At 39.3% G+C, this 21,533-nt stretch overlaps 2 protein-coding genes across 3 annotated transcripts in view; one reads left to right on the top strand and one right to left on the bottom strand.

Moving 5' to 3' along the window:
* The window catches only part of PSTPIP2 (proline-serine-threonine phosphatase interacting protein 2), a 107,075-nt gene that overhangs the window by 74,096 nt on the left and 11,446 nt on the right, over window positions 1-21,533 (bottom strand). The gene's annotated exons all lie outside the window — the stretch shown is intronic.
* LOC110123206 (cytochrome b-c1 complex subunit 7) lies at window positions 3,344-3,803 on the top strand. The gene is given in 2 exon segments (XM_020870959.2): window positions 3,344-3,371; window positions 3,374-3,803. Coding segments are annotated over 2 exon segments (330 nt in total). The 3' UTR covers window positions 3,676-3,803.

The following is a 21,533-nucleotide window of genomic DNA, read 5'->3' as shown; positions in this document are numbered from 1 at the left end:
AAAGTGCAAATTGGCATAATGCCCATTGGAAGCCCAGAGAGCCCCCCTAGAATGGGGAGAAGGCACTAACTTTGCATTACACACAAAGGCTGCATTTGTTTGAAGACTGGCCTTGGGATATGTTAATATGCTGTACTTTGCATTAACGGACCGCAACATGCTGTATATGAACACAGTGAACCAGGAGCTATTTCCATGTTTACAGCTGGAAAAAATAAGAAACAAGAAGAGAAGTTCTCCTTATCACTTCCTCCAACCACAGTGAAAGATTTTAACTCTCAACTAACAGTATTATCCAAATCTTCATTATTTATTAAAAACTATGTGGTAACAGAAGACAGGAAAAGACCAAAGACTTCATTTTACCTCTCTCTGCTCTCAACATTGGTCTTTCTTTTCTATCTCTTTTATCACAAGAGGTAAAGCTAAATGGGTCAAACTCACCTTATCTGCAAATATAGATTAATTATTGTTAATTAATATTAATAACTTGGGCTAATATACATCAAATGCTTGCTGTGTTCCAAACAGCACACGAAGTATTTAGCATGGGACATCTTGCTTAATTCTTATAACAATCCTACTGATGTAAGTATAATTAATTATCTTCATTTTACAAGATAAAATAAAATGGCTCTGTATTCTGAAACCACTCAACCACACAGCTTCTTTTGTTTGAGGATAAGAACCAAATCTAACTTTTTGCCAGCTGGCCTACTTCTCTTCAGTTTTAAATGAGACACTCGCAGGCTTTAACACCACACTTGGGTTTGAGCCCCAGTTCTACCACAAACAAGATATGTGACTTGGAGCTAATAGCTCAATCCCTTCTTACTAGACTATAAAATGGGGATGTTGGAAGAACCAAATGAGATCATGAAATTTGAGTTTGTCAAGTGCTTCATAAACTAAAGGAATTGAGGGAGGCACATCCAGATTTTTAACGGACACATAAACAAAAAAGCATATGTGTTTGAACAACATGATTTTTTTTCATTGAAAGCAGACAACAGTGAAATAAATGTAGCTGTTAGCTATTCAAAAATAAGCGTGTCGTCATCTGAGAAAGCAACTGGAAAAGTGTCAGGGATACCTCAGCAAAGGATATGGAAACTGCCATTTTCAGCCACATTTTCCTAAACCTAAAATCAAAGCCACTACACTGGTTGTGCCCTTGAGCCTTCTCTTAAGCAGTAATAATGGATTGTGAAGCCAAGAATGAAACTCCACCCCAGTTTCCACACCTGCCTTGTTCTATAAGCCTACAGCATGCCTCCCTTGCCCTCTGTAACCCTCAATTAAACAGTCCCAGCTCTGTCTAGCCTGGGTCCACATGATGTTTTCACACGTCTAAACATTCCTCCTGTCAAGTCATCAGGTCAATTACAAAGGCAAGTTCATTCAACTGAAAATATTTTCAGTGAAAGCAAAACCTGAGAAAGCATACAATGCAAAAACTCTGAATAAGGGGAAAAAATGACTAGAAGGATGGGTACCCAAAGGTTAAAAGCAATTCTTTTCTTAGCACGCTTCTATGTTTTCTACATTTTCTAGAATATACTGCATAGATTTTATAATCTGAAGTCTTTCTTCCTATGAGTATATGTGTGTGCAACTCAGTTGCGTCCTACCCTTTGTGACCCAATGGACTGTAGCTCTCCAGGCTCCTCTGTTCATAGGATTTCCCAGGCAAGAATACTGGAGTGGATTGCCATTTCCTACTCCAGGGGATCTTCCCAACCCAGGGACTGAACTCGCTTCTCTGCACTGGCAGGCAGATCCTTTAACACTGCGCCACCTAGGAAGTCCCCTTTCTCCCTACGTCCATCCCCTAAACATGGCAACTTGAAGTCTTGTTTCTGTCTCATCTATTCCCAAGCCCCACTAAAATAACAAACCATCACAGCAACAACAGAAAAGGGCCCACTGAGGAAGAAGGTGCACGTTGAAGGAATTTCTATAATACAAAAAGCAGATAGGACTAGATGGGCAGAGGATAGAAGTCAGAAGTGAGTATTCCAATCTTCACAAAACAGAAGACAGTCCACAAAGTTCCCCAGCAGAGTCACTGAAAACCCTAAGCTCAAATCAGCAGGGGCTGAAACTGGAGCAGCCACAGAGATACAGAGCGGGTGTCTGTTGGACACCAGGAACTCAGCCAGTGCCCTGCCCCAGAGCAGTTAATTCTGACTTTTGTGCCAAAACCACAGCTGGCGAGAACTCCACCCTGCAGCAGGCTTCTCGCAAGGACACGATGACCAGAACAGCAACAGGCCACTGTCCCTAGGCACCGTCAAAGCTTGCAGAGTAAACATTAAAGAAAAAGAGGTTCGACGCAGTTCTCAAGTCCTAGAAATGCCCTTCACTTCCAGGGTAATACCTTCCCCACTTTGTCACTCCAGACAGAGGCAAAAATATCAGAAATTGTCATTATTTTTAGATTATATAATTACTTACTTTGAAAACAAGAGATTATCAAATGAAAAGCTAGGAACTGAATTAAATATTTTTTTAAAAATCAACAGTTTTCTTATGTAATAGTAATCATTTAAAAATGTAGTTTAAAATACAAAATCTTATTCAGAATGTCAATAAAACCTATAAAATATCTAGGAATAAGGCTTTTTGAAGGAAAACTATAAAACATTACTTAAAAAAATACGAAGATTTCAGAACAAGAAATATATCCTATTCCAAAATGGGTAAGTCCAATATCGGAAAGATTCAAATTTCCCCATGTAAACCTATAAAGTTAAAATGATTTCAATCAAAATTTTAGTGGAATTTCTTTTTAAATTTAAGTTCATTCTAAAATCAAAATAAAAAGAGTAAGTGACTGAAAACAGATCCTAAAAGGTTGAAAAGATAAGTGAAGATTTACCCTACCATATAAAAAACACTATAAAGTATCCAAAATTTTTTAAAGTTCTATGTTATTTATATTGAGAATTAATGATCAGATACATAAAATACAAACAGTAGTCCAAGAATGGCTTTACGTACCTCTGAGGATTTACTATATGATAAAGGAAGCATTTACAACCAGAAAGGAAACAATGCCTTGTTCAATAAATATTATTGTAACAATAACTGTTCATTCTGCCAAAAACTAAATATAGAGCCCTTTCTAACATAGCACTCTAAAATAAATATCTGATAATTAAAGATCTAAACATGGAAATCACAAACACGTAAGAAGAAAATACAGAATGTGTGTATTTTAAACATATTAAGGTAAGAGTTTTAAACATATTTGAGGTAAGAGTTTCTAACATATCTGAGGTAAGAGTTTCTTTCCTAAGTATGACTCCAAACTTAGAAGAAAAGATTGTGTCAGGTCAACATGGCGGGCCGGCCAACTGTTTCAGCATCAAGTGGCTGGAGGGTATTCGAAAATGGTATTACAACGCTGCCGGGTTCAATAAACTGGGCTTAATGAGAGATGACACAGTACATGAGAATGACGATGTAAAAGAAGCCATAAGAAGGCTTCCTGAGAAACTTTATAACGACAGAGTGTTTCGCATTAAGAGAGCACTGGACCTCAGCATGAGGCAGCAGATCCTGCCTAAAGAGCAGTGGACAAAATATGAGGAGGATAAATTCTACCTTGAATCGTATCTGAAAGAGGTTATTCGGGAAAGAAAAGAGAGAGAAGAATGGGCAAAGAAGTAATTTAGTAGTCTAAATCTGTGGGTACAGCTGTTCTCAAGTATTTTTATGAAGCTGGTTAAACCTGAAATGTACAATGTAGAACTATCTGGGCTGTAAATGTATTACTTTAAATAAATATCATAATTATTGTTGGAAAAAAAAAAAAGAAGAAAAGATTAACAGGCTAGCCTGTTCTGAAAATACAATTTACCAAAATTGACCCCACTTGAGATAAAAAGCTTAGACAGGCCAATTTCCTCAGAAGAAACAGAGAAAGTGATTAAGCAGCAGAAAAAAGCAATAGAATTTGATGTTTTCACAGGAGAATGAAACCATTTCAGGGAAAAAAAGGTATTCCTAAGGTTCATAAATTGATCAGAAATGAAAGACAATGTATTAATTCACTTTATAAAACAAGTATAAAATAATACATAAACCCAAGAGTATAAAAAATGAAGTTACTAATATCACTTATGAATATTAATCAAGTACTAAATGAAATATTAGCAAAAATAATCCATACCACATTAAGAAGAAATTGTACCATGACTAAGTGGGATTTATTCTAAGAAGGGAAAGTTATTGAATACAAGGAAATTCATTAATCTACAAAATCATTTTAATAAGTAAAAAGAAAAATAATCTGGATAGCTACATGCAGAAAAACAAAATTAGGACATTCTCTAATACCAGATACAAAAATAAACTCAAGATGGATTGAAGACCTAAATATAAGACTGGAAATTATAAAACTCCTAGAGGAAAACAGAAGCATAACACTGTTTGACATTATCTTAGCAATATCTTTTAGAATCTGTTTTCTAAAGAAAAGGAAATAAAAACAAAAATAAACAAATAGGACCTATTTAAACTTAAAAAGCTTTTCCACAGCAAAGGAAACCATCAACAAAACAAAAAGGCAGCTTATTGAATGGGAGAAAATATTTGTAAATGATATGACCAATAAAGGGTTAATATCCAATCTATGTAAACGATACAACTCAACATAAAAGAAAAAGAATAAAAAACGGGTAGAAGAACTGAATAGACATTTTTCAAAAGAGGAAATGCAGATGGCCTACATGATGAGTAGCCATGTTGAGCATCTTTGCATCTCAGTGATACTGAGTTTAGCGTTTTGACCTCCAGAACTGTAAGAGAATATATTTCTGTTGTTCTAAGCCACCAAGTTTGTGGTGGTTTGTGACAGCATCCATAGAAAAGTAATTCAAAAAAAAAGCTTTTGACAGTATTCAACACCCATCTTTGATTGTAAGAGCAAGTTAAGAAAATGGGAATTTATATATCTATATACATATTAACATATGTATGTATATTCATGCTCCTATTCCCACTACTTTATACTGGAGGTATTAACCAATGCAATTTGAGAAGATAAATCAATTAGAAACATAAGAGACAGAAAAGAAATAAAACCATCTTTACTTGCAGATAATATAATACAAAGAATTTCCTTGTCATTAACATATCAGTTCTTAGTTAATTTTAAAACATAATGCTGGGGAATTTCCTGGTGATCCAGTGGTTAGGACTTTGCACTTTCACAGCCAGGGTCAGGTTTGATTCTTAGTCCAAGAACTAAGATCATGAAAGCAGTGCCATGCAGCCAAAAAGCAAAAAGAAAAAATAAACAAACAAAAAATCATGCTATCCTAATAAAAATACCAACAAGTTATCTTTTATGTAGTAAACATAGTTTATATGGAAAACACAAAAATGAAAAAATAGCAAGGAAAAAACCGACAAAAGTTATGAGGGAAGCCAGCCCTCCCAGACATTTAAACATATCATAAATCCTTCATAATTAAAGCAGTGCAGTACTGGTGCATAAATAGTCAACAAACCAGTGGACTGGAAAATAAAGTCCAGAAATAGACCCAAGTACACAGGGAAATTTAATATATGCTAAACGTAGCTTCTCACATCACTGGGGCAAAAATGGAATTTTTCATAAGTGGGTTCTGGGACAAATGTTAGCTACTTAGACAATTATAAAAGTAGATCCAAACCGCATACACAAGAATTTCAAAACAGATTAGAGATCTAAATGGAAAAACATGAAAGTATACAAGTACTACAAATAAACATTCATAAAGGTTTCCTAATCATCACTTAAAATCCAACTTCAATAAGTTTCATAAGTTTGATCACTGACAGTCCAGTGGTTAGAACTTCATGCTTCCAATGCAGGGAGCATGGGTTTGATTCCTGGTCAGGGAACTAAGTAGCCAAAAAAAAAAAAAAAAAATCTAAAAATAAAAAATTTTTCATAGCAAAAGTGATAATTAGCAACATAAAGATAATTGAAAAAAGTTAAAGAATATAAAATGCAATAGCTAAAGGGCTAATATACCTAATATATAAATAATTCTTTAAAACTAATGGAGATCACCAGCCCAAGTTGGATGCATGAGACAAGTGCTCAGGGCTGGTGCACTGGGAAGACCCAGAGGGATGGGGTGGGGAGGGAGGCAAGAGGGGGGATCGGGATGGGGAACACATGTAAATCCATGGCTGATTCATATCAGTGTATGACAAAAACCACTACAATATTGTAAAGTAATTAACCTCCAACTAATAAAAATAAATGAAAAAAAAAACTAATGGAGAAGAACCCCCAAAATGGGCAGGAAATATGAACAGATGATTTACTTTGTGTGTATGTGTTCCTTAAACATGTGGAAAAATAAACAAGCTCACCCATAGAAAAGAGAAATGCAGATGAAAACTTAGCTGAAATACCATTTCTCACCCACAAGAACGGCAAAATTAACAAGTGTGACAACACATTCTGTTCACAAGACTGTGTGAACAGCCACCCATACATTGCTGGTGAGAAGAAAAATTGGTTCAAACTTTAAGAGAAGGAACTCAACAATATCTAACCAAATCACATACATGTTTATCTTCTGATCTACCTATCCCGCTTACACGAATGTACCCTGAAGGTACACCTCCAGCAAAATCAAAATACATCTACACAGGTTACTCACTGCAGTACTGTTTGTAACTGGGAAATTTTGGAAATGAGCAAAGTACTCATACACAGGAGAGTGTTTGATAAACTATGGTACATCCACAAAATGGAATTATAGGCACCTATGAAAAGAATGAGGAATATCTCTACGAATTAGCATGAAATTTCTCTAGAATTAATACGATCTCCTATTTTAAAGTGAAAAAAAGTAAAGGGCAAGCTTTTACACCATAGAAATTGGCAAAGGCTGCAAATTAGAGTTTTATCCACTGGAGAAACACTCATTCACCATTTACCAGCACACCACTGGAAGGGACTGAGAAATATAGTAAGCAAGGTAAGGCGAGAAAAACCTTGTGATGCTGGAATGGAAATGGAGGTATCACGTGTATATATGTATTTCTTTTTTTTTTTTCCATTTATTTTTATTAGTTGGAGGCTAATTACTTTACATCATTACAGTAGTTTTTGTTATACATTGAAATGAATTAGCCATGGATTTACATGTATTCCCCATCCCAGTCCCCCCTCCCTATATGTATTTCTTTACTCTGTGTGTAGAGAGAGGCTAGAAAGAATGACAATAAGGGACAATAGGCATAGCTAGAGCTCTGGAATCCTGGTTTCTAAGTCCTAGTCTCTACTAAAAGGAACCCAGGCTCTTTGGAGAAACAAGATTCTCCAGGACTGGGGTGGAGAAATGTCCTATAGCATCCTGTGCCAGAAAGCATGGAAGTGTTCAAAAAATGATGGGGATTTATCAAAAGGACACAGAATCCAGTGTAAAGGGGATCCCCACTGTCCAAATGTAGGATGATTCGAGCATGAAGATAAATTATAACAGTAACATAATAATCCATCGAACAAAATAAGAATCCATAAATCCATACTAACAAAGACAGAGACCGAGAGGCAAAGAGAAAGAGAGAAAGGCTTTTACTTACATAGAATGCAAACTTTATTTATGTAGGTAGAGTTAGAAAATCACCACACAAAGACTTTGGACTTGAATGTTCACAATAGGTTTATCTGTAATTTTCAAAAACTGGAAATAACCCAAAAGTCTGTCAAAGGTAAATGATTATACAAACTGATCTGTCCATAAAATGGAATACTACTCAGTGATTTAAAAAAAAAAAAAAAAAAAGAACAGATTATTAACACAAGCAGCACCTTTGACGAATCTCAAAATAATTATAAATGAAGGAAGCCAGGCAAAAAAGAGTACTTACTATGTTCCAATTATATAAATAATAGAAAATACAACTAATCTATAGTGTCAGAAAGCAGATCAGTGGTTGCCTGGAAAAGGACTGATGAGGCAGGAGAGATTTCAAAAGGGCAAGAGGAAAGTTTGGGAGTGATGGATTTGCTTACTATCCACTATCACAACTATGGTATTTCATGGGTGGTACACACATGTCAAAACCTATTAAACTGTATACTTTAAACATGGGCACTTTATTACATGTAAATTATTCTTCAATAAAATTGCTAACATTTAAAAATCACTATTTAGCAACCATCCTAGTAATAATTGATTCAGGCAAGAATAATCAATGGATATTAAAACTAATGGATGAAAGTTTGAGCAAAGTGGTATGTTTACATATTTTCAAAGTATCTTACTGTAATTACAAAGAGGAAAACAGTACTTCTACAGTGGAGAAACTGAGAAAACACCACTACAGTAGGCTGAATAATGGCCCCCTAAACATGTCCACAACCTAATCCCCAAATCTGTGAGTATGTTTCCCTACATGACAAAAGGACTTTACAAGTGTGATTAAATTAAGGATCTTGAGATGCAGAGAGTATCCTAGATTATCCAGGTGGGCCCAGTGTAATTAGCAGGCTCCTCATAAAAAGGAGGCAGAAGATTCAGAGTCAGAAATGCGATGACAGGTGCAAAGGTCAGAGAGACAGATTTGAAGCGGCTGTGCCGCTGACTTGTAGGGAGGAGGGGACCACAAGCCGGTGAATGCAGGCAGCCTCTAGGAGCGGGGCAATGCAAGCAGAGGCTCCAGCGCCTCCAGAGGGAACCAGCCAGCCTTCCTAACACCTTGATTTTAGCCAAGTGAAACTCATTTCAGGCTTCCGACCTCCAAAACTATAGGATAATACATTTGTGCTGTTTTAAGCCACTAAGTTTGCAGCAAACTGTTACATTAGCAACCGGAAACCAACCTAACCACTTCAACCCTTTGTAAGGGTCAACGTTAACACCTCCAGGAGCAGTACAAATAAATATCACATGCCCCCAATACTGAGAATAAAACAGCACCATTTCTGTGTAGCTCATGCCAAAAATAGCTTGAATCTAATCATAAGGAAACAGGCAAACTCAAGCTGAGGGACATTCTACAAAATAACTGTCTTATACTCTTCAAAAATCTCAGTTGTAAATAACAAAAGACTGAGGAACTGTTCCAGATTAAAGACTGAAAAGACTGGACTAAATGCAACACAGAACTCTGGATTAAAAGGAGTGTTTCTTCTTTTGCCATAAGGACATTATCCAGGGCAATTGGGACAATTTGAGTAAGGTCTATACATTAGCTAACAGTATTACATTATCATCATACTGTGATCATGCAAGAAAATATCCTTATGTTTATGAAATATACAATGCAGAATTTCTGGACAAAGGGAAATTATGCCTGCAACTTTACTTTTAAATGGTTCAGAAAAAATAAATGTGTGCATATGTATTTTAGGTACAAACAGAGAGAAAGAACAAAGTATTAACATTGGAGGAATTCAAGTGAAAAGTATCTAGAAATTCCCTGTACTACTATTTTACAACTTTTCTGTAAATCTTAAACAGTCTCTCAGACTTTTCTGGTGGTCCAGTGGTTAGGAATCCACTAGCCAATGCAGGGGACACAGGCTCGATCCCTTGTCCAGGAAGACTCCACACGCCACGGGGCAGTTAAACCAATGCGCCACAACTACTGAGCCCTTGCTATATAGCTGGCGCACCGCAACTTCTAAGCCCAAGTGGCCTAGAGCTCATACGCCTCAACAGGGGAAGCCACAGCAACGAGAAACCCACGCACTGCAACTAGAGAGGAGCCCTCACTTGCTGCAACTACGGAAAGCCCATGTGTAGCAATGAAGATCCAACGCAGCCAAAAAAGAAGTAAAACCATTTTTTTTCAAATAGGTAAAAGATATAAAGAGACAGTGCTCTTAAAAACAAAAACAAATGGCCAATAAGCACTTTGTAAAAAGAGAATCAGTATTATCAATAATCAAAAACTGCAAACAAAAATGAAGATATAAATTTTCACCCATCAGATTGGTAAAGGTTGAAAATATCCAACACTGGCAAAGAAAAGTATAGCAAAACAGTCACTGTCATATTCTACTGGCAGGACTGTACATTAGTACAACCTTTTTGGGAGGCAAACAGACAATATTAATGAAAATTTTGAATGTCTATAGCTTCTGCTAGTAGAAATTTATTCTCTATAAATAACTACACAGATCTGAAAAGATACATATACAAAGGTGCTGTAATGACAAAGAACTGGAAACAACCTAAATATCCAGCAACAAAAATTGTTTAAGTAAATTTGATAATCATACAGTGGAAAACTGAATAGATATTAGAATAAAGCAGAATTACACATAGAAACATAAAAAGATATTCACAATATATCATTACAAGAAAAATGAAAGTTGCATATATGAGCCCATAATAGGTGAGCTTACATATGTTTAAAAAATGTATAGCTGAATTATATGTAACGGCAAAAATAAAAGTCTAGAAGGAGTCATACCTCACATTTACTAGTGGCAACCTCTATTTCTGAACTGATTGGACTGCTCTAACAAAACTGGTGTAAAAATTGGACTGCTCTAACAAAACTGGTGTAAAAATAGAAACAAGTTCTATTTTACTAAATACAGATTAATTCATATTAGGCAATGGTGAGATCGTGACTCTTTGAAAGATATTTATCCCTGTAAATCTAACATAGAAGGCATAAGATTTAAAAGATAACATTCAGAAAGTTGGCTCGTGTCCAACATTACTCATCTAACCTTTAACATGATCCAAATCTCTCACATATGCATACACATACACAGAACACAGAGATACACACACAACCCTCAGGGACAAAAGACATTTGATTTACAAATCTCCTGGTAGAGAAAATCTGAGAATTGAAGATGGGTATTTCAATTCACAGGGAACACTAGATTACCCCCAAGAGCACTGCTAATGTTAGTGCTATGACTTTTCTAGTTAATAAAAATAAGTTGAAGGACTGAACCTTACCCCAAGAGGTACATGACTTTACACATCACAGGGTAAAACCAGTGATATGTCAATGATCAGAAATACAGACCCCCAAAGTTGTCTTCCTCACCCACAGCATTCCTGAGAATTCCAAGACATGCTCAAGACACTTGCCCAGGCCTGGGAGGCAAGCAAGTACCAGGATGAAGAGATTGTTCCTAAAACTGAAAGTAAGTCCTCAACTATGGGACGAACAGACTCCAAGGGAACAACAAACTCTAGCAGTTCCGCAAGAAAAGCCAAGAAAACAGGCCAGTTCAAAAACTAAATTTACTGCCATTACTGTTAAAAAAAAAAAAAAAGCAAACAGAGCCAGGAATCCAAAGCAGGTCCAACCCAGAGGAACGTCCATAGTTACTGCACCAGCTGACCTGTATTCCTTCTCACTACAGGTGGAAAGTTTGGGTCCAATCCACAAAAATTCCCAACAGCCTCTGACACAATCACACTGCAGTACAATGTTGAATGACTTTAAGCTCTACTATTCATTAGAAGAACTGATGCTGAAGCTGAAGCTCCAATACTTTGGTCACCTGACGCGAAGAACTGACTCATTGGAAAAGACCCTGATGCTGGGAAAGATTGAAGGCAGGAGAAGGGGATGATAGAGGATGAGATGGTGGGATGGCATCACCAACTCGATGGACATGAGTTTGAGCAAGCTCCGGGAGCTGGCGATGTACAGGGAAGCCTGGCGTGCTCAGACCATGGGGGTTGCAAAGAGTTGAACACGACTGAGCAACTAAACTAACTGAATCTCTACTATCCTTCTGGTTGACCCACTAGGCAAACCAGAAAGAAGAATAAATTTTGGTCTCAAAACAATACACCACTGTGGAGACTCAGGCAGTCTCATCCCTGCAGAAATAATGGCTCCAGCTAACTGGGAAACCTTGACTTAAGTCATCCAGATACTCAACTGCCTGGGTCTTTTTCCATGACAATTTATCTGAAGTAAAGAAACTGCAGGTCAGTAGAAAAGATTTACTGTTAATAACTTTTTAAGGGAAAACCTGGCCTCAGTACATTCATTCCTATTCAGTTTCCTCTGTCTTATCTATCTCCATTTCTGAAACCCCAATACCCAATCAGAAAAGTCCTCGAAAAAAATTCCCTTATACTCTCTGGACTTTGATTATCCAAAGCAAATGTAGATTTATAAATTCTAACACATTGTGAATTAAAAATGAATCAGGGTTGGACTACCATGGTGGCCCAGTGGTTAAGAAACCTCCTGCCAATGGAGGGGACACGGGTTCGATCCTCCACGTGGGAAGATCCCACATGAGGTGGCGCAGCTAAGTCCCTGCACCACAAACACTGAAGCCCTTGCGCCCTGGAGCCTGTGCTCCACAATAAGAGAAGCCACTGCAATGAGAAGCCCCCCCACACACTGCAACTAGAGAGTAGCCCCTGCTCACCGCAACTAGAGAAAGTCCTCGAGCAGCAAATAAGACCCAGTGCAGCCAAAAAAATAAATTTAAAAAAAATGAATCAGGGTCAATTATCGATTGACCAGAAAGTATTGCTCTGGATGGGAGGGGAGTTTGGGAGGAATGGATACATGTATATCTATGGCTGTCCCTTTGCTCTTCACCTGAAACTATCACAACATTGTTAACTGACTATACTCCAATACAAAATTTGAGCAAAGTCAGGGAGATAGTGAAGGACAGGGAAGCCTGGCATACTGTGGTTCATGGGGTCACAAAGAATCAGACATGACTTAGCAAGTGAACAACATCATCAATACAAAATAGAAAGCTTTTAAAAAAGAGAAAGTATTGCTAATTAGAATATCTATCCCATTTCCTAAACAGTCTAGGTAATCAGAGTCTGTTTGCTCTTCCACAGTGTTCCAGCCTTGGCATGCTGAAGTATCAGAAGACATCTTAGAGCTCAACCATGAAAGCAATCTCCATCCTGTAACTAATGAAGAAACTGAGCCCCGATCATAATATTCTTAACATGAATAGGGATACATAAATGCAAAATGTGTTACTCAACCAGCACCATGTAAATAAATGCAATAATCTCCATATCTGCAGACCAAGCTGATTAACTTTGATTCTGAGGAATAATATTCAATACCATTTTTCTTCATTCCGAAATTACTCATCCTCTATGTCTCAGTGATTCAGTCCTCCTTCACCCATGAAACATGTGACTCTTGTTTCTACTTGTTCCTGCTGACTATAAAATAGACAATTTGTGTTGACCTTGAGGCTTTTTCAAAGTTTTTATTTAAATGTAGTTGAATTTTAGATTTAGTTTATTTTTAAGTTTCGCGACTGTCATTTCACTGATGCCAGCCCAAGTTCAACATCTTTCAAGTTTTCTATACTTTCTGTTCATGACATGTGGTCATGAGAATGTTTTTATATTCAAATTTCAGATATATGCATATAATAAATGTTAGAGGAGTTTGGAAGCAAATTTTAGAAGCAAATAAGAAGTAGTTCTCCCTCCATGTTCATCTGAGCCCACTGCCTTTTCTCCTTCTCTAAGTCACTGACTTCTCATCCAGTTTGATCCAATGAATATCTTGCATGAATTTGAATCACAGAGGATATTCAGGCATATTAGATGTGAAACACGTGTTAAAATGACATCCAACTGAGCTAGATCAATAAATCTGAATCAATGAAACTAAATCTCAACTAAATCAAGTTTAAAATTTATGTCCATGCAAACTACACACAAATGTTGATAGCAGCTTTACACATAATTGCCCCAGATTGGAAGCAACCAAGATGTCCTTCAAAAGGTGAACAAATGAACAAAGTGTAGTACATCCATACTATGGAATATTATTCATTGATAAGAAGAAATGGGCTATCCAGCCACAAAAAGACATGGGAGAACCTTAAAAGCATATTGCTAAATGAAAGAAGTGAAAGTGAAGTTGCTCAGTAGTATCCTACTCTTTGCAACCTCGTGCACTGTAGCCCATCAGGCTCCTCCATCCATGGGATTCTCCAGGCAAGAATACAAAGAAGTCAGTCTGAAAAAGCTACATACCATATGATTCCAACTACATGACATTCAGGAAAAAGCAGAAGTATGGAGACAATAAAAAGGTTGTTGGTTGCCCGGGGTTCAGGGGAAGCAAGAAAGGATGTAAAGAGGATTTTTCAAGTCAGTGAAACTATTCTGTATGATATGTAATGGTGGATACATGTTATCACACATTTGTCAAAACCCATAGAAAACGAAGAGTGAACTTATTAATGTAAAGCATGGACTTTAGCTAGTAATATTGGTGCAGCAATAGTAACATAGTAATGCAAGATATCCAGGTGGGCCCAAGAATCCTTAAAAGAGAGAAGCAGAGTGATGTGATTGCTGGGTTTAACGATAAAAGAGGGCCACTAGCCAAGAAATAAGGGGAGCCTCTAGAATCAAGAAAAGGCAAAGAACAGATTTTCCTCGAGCCCCCAGAGGGCATGCAGCCCTGCAGATACTTCAACATTAACCCAGTGAGATTTCTGCCATCCAGTACTGTGAGACAGTAAATTTGTGTTAAGTCATTGAGCTTGTGGCAACTAGTTAAAGCAGCAATAGGAAACTCATACACTCTATTTCCTTCACTGAAGTCACCAAAATCCCTAACTGTATAATATATATAATATTTGGCCACCTTGGATCTCACAGACTAGAATATGAAGTCCCAAAATCTGCTGCCATGTCTAGCACAGAGTAGCTGCTCAGTTAACATTCATGAAAGGCAAGATTTCTCACCTTAATATTTAATTAGTAAGAAATTAATAATTTATTAATTTCTTAATAATTAATTTCTCATATTAATACAGGAGGAAACTGACAGGTGATGTGGGAATCCTGTACCTTGTTCAACATTTTTCTGTAAACCTAAAACTGTTCTAAATAATAAAGCCTATTAAATAAATATTTATTGAAATTACCCTTGATAATACAATATGCTTGAGATTTCTGAGTAGTCACTAAAAACAAATTTTTAGTAACTCGATCGTTTCAGCAAACAGGTTTTTGTCAAGCTGAGTTTCAGCAATGCAGCCTGCTTCCTGCTGAAGCGCTGATCCTTCTGTCCCTCAAATGCACTAGGCTCTTTCCAGGCGTGCTGTTTTCCCTGTCCTTCCTCCGGCCATCTGCAAGGCTAGGTGGACCTTACCCTTCACATCTCAGTTCAAATGGCATCTTCTCAAAGAAGTCCCCGATGACAACTCCATCCCCACACACACGTCCGGTGACGACCCAACCACCTTATGTGGTGCCAGGTTATAATACCTGGAACTTGTGACTGTGTTATCTTTCATGGCAAAAGGAACTCTGCAGCTGTGATTAAATTAAGGACCCTGAGATGGAGAGATCATTCAGGTGATGATATCCAAGAGGTATCATCACCCAGATGTTACAGATGTAGATACAGAGACCCAGAGACATAACACCACTGGCCCAACGTCACACAGCAAAAGCATACATAGCTGAGCATGGTTCAAAGCCATGTTCACCCAGTGCTAAAACCTGTGCCTCTCAGCCCTGAGGATAATACTATGGAATTAGCCTCATGACAGAAGTATAGGGACCCCTGCCTGTTTAAAATCATAATTTTTAGGGATGAGAGACTATATTTCACCTGTTCTAACAATTCTTGAGATTTTTTTCAAGTGATTTCCACTCATCATTTTCATTCACGGTCTTGACTTTAAAAATTAATTTAACTGCAGAAAGCACTACAATATTGGGACGTCCTGGCACAGTGGTTAACACTGTGGACTTCCACTGCAGAGGTTCCACCCCTACTCAGGAAACTAAGATCCCACATGCTGCACAACACGGCCAAAGAAACAAACAAAAGATGAAAACACTATCCTACTGACACAGTAATACATCCCCAACAACTCCACCTTCCCCAGCCGAGACACAATGGCCCTTGCTAGCATTGGGCCAGCCAGATAGTATTATCTACATTGCTAAACAGGAAGCCCAAGCTAACCAGAGTGGTTAGCAGGGTGGCTTCCGGCAAGTCACCCACTTAGCCTGAGGTAGCGTGGGGTGCAGGCCCCAAATGATACGTAGCCCTGGCCGGGAGGTCTGTGGCTGCCAGCCTCTCCCTCCCCACATCCTCTGCCCTCGGAATCAATCACAATTCTGAACAGCAGTGGTCTTGCTCACTCAGCCTCTCTCAGGGCCCCCACCTTCTCAGGTCTCCAGCTGCCCCCTCTGCACACCCCCGACCGGACTCATTTCTTTGCCCTCAGACAGCAGACAGGCTCATGGCCTCCTGCGCCCTTGGACTCCGGGAACCTTCAGTTTAGCTTCTGCAGAAGGGGCCACAGGGCTCCACGCAGGTACCTGGATCTTCAGCATGTCTGCTCCCTTTGACTCAGAGCTGAGCATGGCCGGGAGGAGTAGAAGGGGAGCATCCCTCATGTACAGACTCCCCAGGAAAGGGCAGCACCAGCCAGCGTTGGCCAGGGAGAGGCCTGCCAGCCAGGATACCAGCCCTGAGCCACGGCTGGTCAGAATCGAAGCTGGCCAACCTTCTGAGCAGGAATTAACGTGGGAATCCTGATTTACACAGGTACACGCAAACACCGGACAGATAGAGGGAGAAGCCTGATCTGGGGCAGACAGCCCATAAGACCCGTCAACTGTCCAGATCTGGCCAGCAGCACTGGTACTGATGAATGCCTCAGAGCTTAGGTCTTTCTGCACCCCTAGTCCAGGACCTCACTCGCGGGACTGTCAGGGCACATTCAAATTTAAGGGATCCAACATGTTATTTTCTTTTGTGTGCCATTTCTCAAGGACTCTCTATTCCTTATCAGTTCCTGGAAAACAGGAGCGAGCAGAGTTGCATGCAGTTCTCAGGACTGAGATCATGAGAAAGGGCACCTGCCTGGATTCCTTTCAGTGACTCCCTTCAGTGACTCCCTTCAATGACCTTTTACTTAAAGGTAATCTATTCAGTTATGCCCCTCTTACTCAGGATATGGAATGCTTTCTGGCCCTTTGAAGATTGTTATTTGCTTGGCTTTGTTTTTGCTCAATTTTTTTACTGCCTAAAGCTGCCTTGTATGAAGATATATAAACATGCATTTCTGCAAATAAAGCACCCTTGTTTCACTCGAGACTTGAGTCTGCTGCATCCCTCTTCTCGTTGACTCCAGTTCCCAGGTCCCGGTCTGCAAAGACCGTGACACGGGATCAAGAAAGCCATGCTTGTTTCTGACAACAGGGTACAGTCACAGAGTAGATCCAAGATGTGGGGCAACCAAGGCCTGGTGCAGTGAAGGAATTGCGTTTGTGGCCATTTTTGAACCTGTCACTTTAAGCAGGTCCTGCTTCTTAAAATAGAAAAAGTCGTGTTCAAACAGGAGTGGGGATTCAGCAGTGCAGGGCCAGAGCAGAGAGGAAAAGACGGCGATGACTTTTCTCTGCATTTCGGCTGGCATCTGTCACACAGCAAAACTAAGCCTGGAAATGAGCCGGACTCCAGCCCCTCAGAGGATGGCCAGACTATCAGCTATTTTCACTCAAGCAAGACCTGCAGGTAGAGTCCCAGTCCCCTTACCCTAAGCAACTCACTCAAGTATTCCTTCTAACCCTGTGCCATGCCATAGTCTCCTCTGAGGTGTTTTGGAAACAGATTTCTCCATCTTATCACATGTTTGGTACCATCTCAGCACTTTTTAGGAAATGGTGCTCCAGCTAAGCCTGCCCCATAATCCTGTCCAGCTAACCTACTCCTTGCAGCATGAGCAGAATAGGTGAGCCTGTTTCCCATCAGTGTCATAAACATGTGTTTGTCCCTTAGCAAGACAGCAAGGAGATCAAACAAGTCCATCCTAAAGGAAATCAGTCCTGAATATTCATTGGAAGGACTCATCCTGAAGCTGAAGCTCCAATACTCTGGCCACCTGATACAAAGAGCCGACTCATTGGAAAAGACCCTGACGCTGGGAAAGATTGAAGGCAGGAGGAGAAGGAGATGAGAGAGGATGAGTTGATTGGATGGCGTCACTGATTCAATGGCCATGAGTGTGAGCAAACTCTGGGAGATAACAAAAGATAGGGAAGCCTGGCGTGCTGCAGTCCGTGGAGTCACAAAGAGTCGGACACGACTGCGTGACAAAACAGCAACAGCTACAAAGCCCGCTGAGGGCAGGGATCAGTCTTCTCCTCACTTTACAGGTCCACACAGATCTCTAGCTTCTACCAATGCTGGAACACCGAAGGCTTATGCGTGAGTGCGTGCTGAGTTGCTTCAGTCGTGTCCAATTCTTTGTGACCCTATGGACTGTAGACCATCAGGCTCCTCTGTCCATGGGGATTCTCCAGGCAAGAATACTGGAGCAGGTTGCCACGCCCTCTTCTAGGAGATCTTCCCAACCCATGGATCAAACCCACATTTCTTATGTCTCCTGCATTGGCAGGTGGGTTCTTTACCACTAACTCTACCTGGGAAGTCCCAAAGGCTCAAAGAAAAAGACAATTAAATATTGAATAAAACTCTAACCATAAAGAAAGAGTTCAGAAAAAAAAGAACCTGAATGCTTATCAAGTTTCAGCATGCAGAGGATTTTGAAACCTTGATGTGCAATAGAGAAAGGCAATGCCAAAGAATGTTCAAGCTATTGCACTCATCTCACACTCTAACAAAGTAATGCTCAAAATTCTCCAAGCAAGGCTTCAACAGTACATGAACAGAGACCTTCCAGATGTTCAAGCTGGTTTTAGAAAAGGCAGACGAACCAGAGGTCAAATTGCGAACATCCGTTGAACCATAGCAAAAGCAAGAGAGTTCCAGAAAAACATCTACTTCTGCTTTACTGACCACTCCAAAGCCTTTGACTGTGTGGATCACAACAAACTGAAAAATTCTTAAAGAGATGAGAATACCAGATCACCTGTCCTGACTCCTGAGAAATCTGTATGCAGATCAAGAAGCAGCAGTTAAAACCAGACATAGAACAACAGACTGGCTCCAAATTGGGAAAAGGGTACATCAAGGCTGTATATTGTCACCCTGCTTATTTAACTTATATGCAGAGTACATCATGCGAAATGTCAGACAGTATGAAACATAAGCTGGAATCAAGTCTGCTAGGAGAAAAAAAAAAAGAAAGATTGCCAGGAGAAATATCAATAACCTCAGATATTCAGATGACACCACTCTTATGGCAGAAAGCAAAGAACTAAACAGCCTCTTGATGAAAGTGAGAGAGGAGAGTGAAAAAGCTGGCTTAAAGCTCAGCATTCAAAAAATGAAGATCATGGCATCTGGTCCCATCACTTCATGGCAAATAGATGGGGAAACAATGGAAACAGGGACAGGCTTTATTTTTTTGGGCTCCAAAGTCACAACAGATGGTGACTATAGCCGTGAAATTAACAGACGCTTGCTCCTTGGAAGAAAAGCTATGAAAAACAAAGACAGTATATTAAAAAGCAGAGACATTACTTTGCCAACAAAGGTCCGTCTAGTCCAAGCTATAGTTTTTCCAGTAGTCATGTATGGATGTGAGAGTTGGACCATAAAGAAAGCTGAGAGCTGAAGAATTGATGCTTTTGAACTGTGGTGCTGGAGAAAACTCTTGAGAGTCCCTTGGACTACAAGGAGATCAAACCAGTTCACCCTAAAGGAAATCAGTCCTGAACATTCATTGGAAGGGCTGATGCTGAAGCTCCAAGCCTTTGGCCACCTGATGTGAAGAACTGACTCTTTGGAAAAGACCCTGATGCGGGGAAAGGTTGAAGGTGGGAGGAGAAGGGGATGACAGAGGATGAGATGGTTGGATAGCATCACTGACTCGATGAACATGAGTTTGAGTAAGCTCTGGGAGTTGATTATGGACAGGGAAGCCTGACGTGCTACAGTCCACGAAATCACAAAGAGTTGGACATGACTGAGTGACTGAACTGAGCTGAGATGAAATTACAAAATTACAGCAAACTTGACTGCATAAAGTGTTTTCAAAATACATTATACATGTTTAAGTACAGTGATCCTTTTACAGACGAGCTAAGCTTAGGAAGGTTGAGTAACTTGAACAAGGGCACATCCCTCAGCTTGAAAGGAGCAGAGTTGGGGTTCCAACCCTGAAATGTCCAAGGCAAAAGTCTGAGGGCATGAGGAAAGTCCTTCACTGCTGCACGCTAGTTGCTAGAGGCTAGAATGTGTGAATTACACACACAATCGCACACACACACACATATATATACAAGAATACACATTCAAATATTTGTATTAAATGACAGAGAATATATTTATCATTTCCAAAAACTTATGTAGACTTATAAGTAAAGAATGAGGAAGGAACTAAAACCATTTGTAAACGGGGAAATACAACAAGAAAATAATGTTCACTCTCTCTGGTGATAAAAACACAAACAAAAATTTAATAAGGCATCTGTTTTTGCTTATTAAACTGGCCATGGCTGATGCAGTGAAACTGATTATTTCCACATATTATCACAGACACTGAAACTATGTCTGCCCTTTAGGAAATCAGTTTGGTGCTACATATCAAAAGTTTTTAAATGTCCTATTATTAATAAATCCTATTTTCAGTCATTCAACAGCTGTTACTGTGAATCCACTATGTACCAGGCATTAACCTAGGTACCACCAGAGCAATGAGACAGAAGTGTGGGCCCTGACACTGTGGGTGGCCGTGTCATCCCTGGAATGAATGGCTGGGGACTTTGTGTAGGTGAAAGAAAAACTTTGTCCTTGTTGAGGCTACTGTTATTTTGGGTTTTTCTATTACTCATGACTGCACCTCATCTTATTTATACAGAAGATAAGTGAGCTTTCACCAGCTGGTGTCTGATTTCTTAATGGAGCAGGAGGCAAAGATCATCAAAACAGAGAAAGAATGGGGAAGTGAAGTGGAGGTTTGAGTAGAGTGGAAAAAAAAAGCAAACAAACAAAAGAGAAAATAAAAGGTACTGGCGAGGATATGAGAAAACAGGAACCCTCTGCGCTGTTGGTGAGAAGGTAGAACAGTACAGCTGCTGTGGGAAACATATGGCAGTTCCTCAAAAAATTAAAAATAGCATTATCGTATGATCCAGCAATTACATGTCTGGGTATATGCCAGAAGGATTGGCAGCAGGGTCTTGAAGAAATCCTTGTATACCCATGTTCCCAGTATTATCCACAATAACTGAATCATGGCAGCAATTCAAATATCTACTGATGGATGAATAGATCAGCAAAATGTAATATATACAAACAACGGAATAATATTCTACTTAAAAAATAAGGAAATTCTGACATGTGCTACAACACAGATGAGCCTTGAGGACAGTACACTAAGTGAAATAAGCCAGTCATAAACAAATACTCTGTGATTCCACTTATGTGAGGTACTCAGCACAGTCAAAATCATAGAGACGGAAGTATATAATGGTGGTTGCCAGAGATGGAGGAAGGGAGAATGGGGAGTTATTGTTTAATAGATGTAGACCTTCAGTTTTACAAGATGAAAGGAATTTAAAGGACAGATAGTGGTGATGGTTGCACAATAACGTGAATGTATTTAATACCAATGAACCTTCGGTTCAGTTCAGCCGCTCAGTCAC

The sequence above is a fragment of the Odocoileus virginianus genome, chromosome 22 (assembly GCF_023699985.2).
Source record: "Odocoileus virginianus isolate 20LAN1187 ecotype Illinois chromosome 22, Ovbor_1.2, whole genome shotgun sequence".
Lineage (NCBI taxonomy): Eukaryota > Metazoa > Chordata > Mammalia > Artiodactyla > Cervidae > Odocoileus > Odocoileus virginianus.
This window is presented reverse-complemented; position numbering and strand designations above follow the sequence as displayed.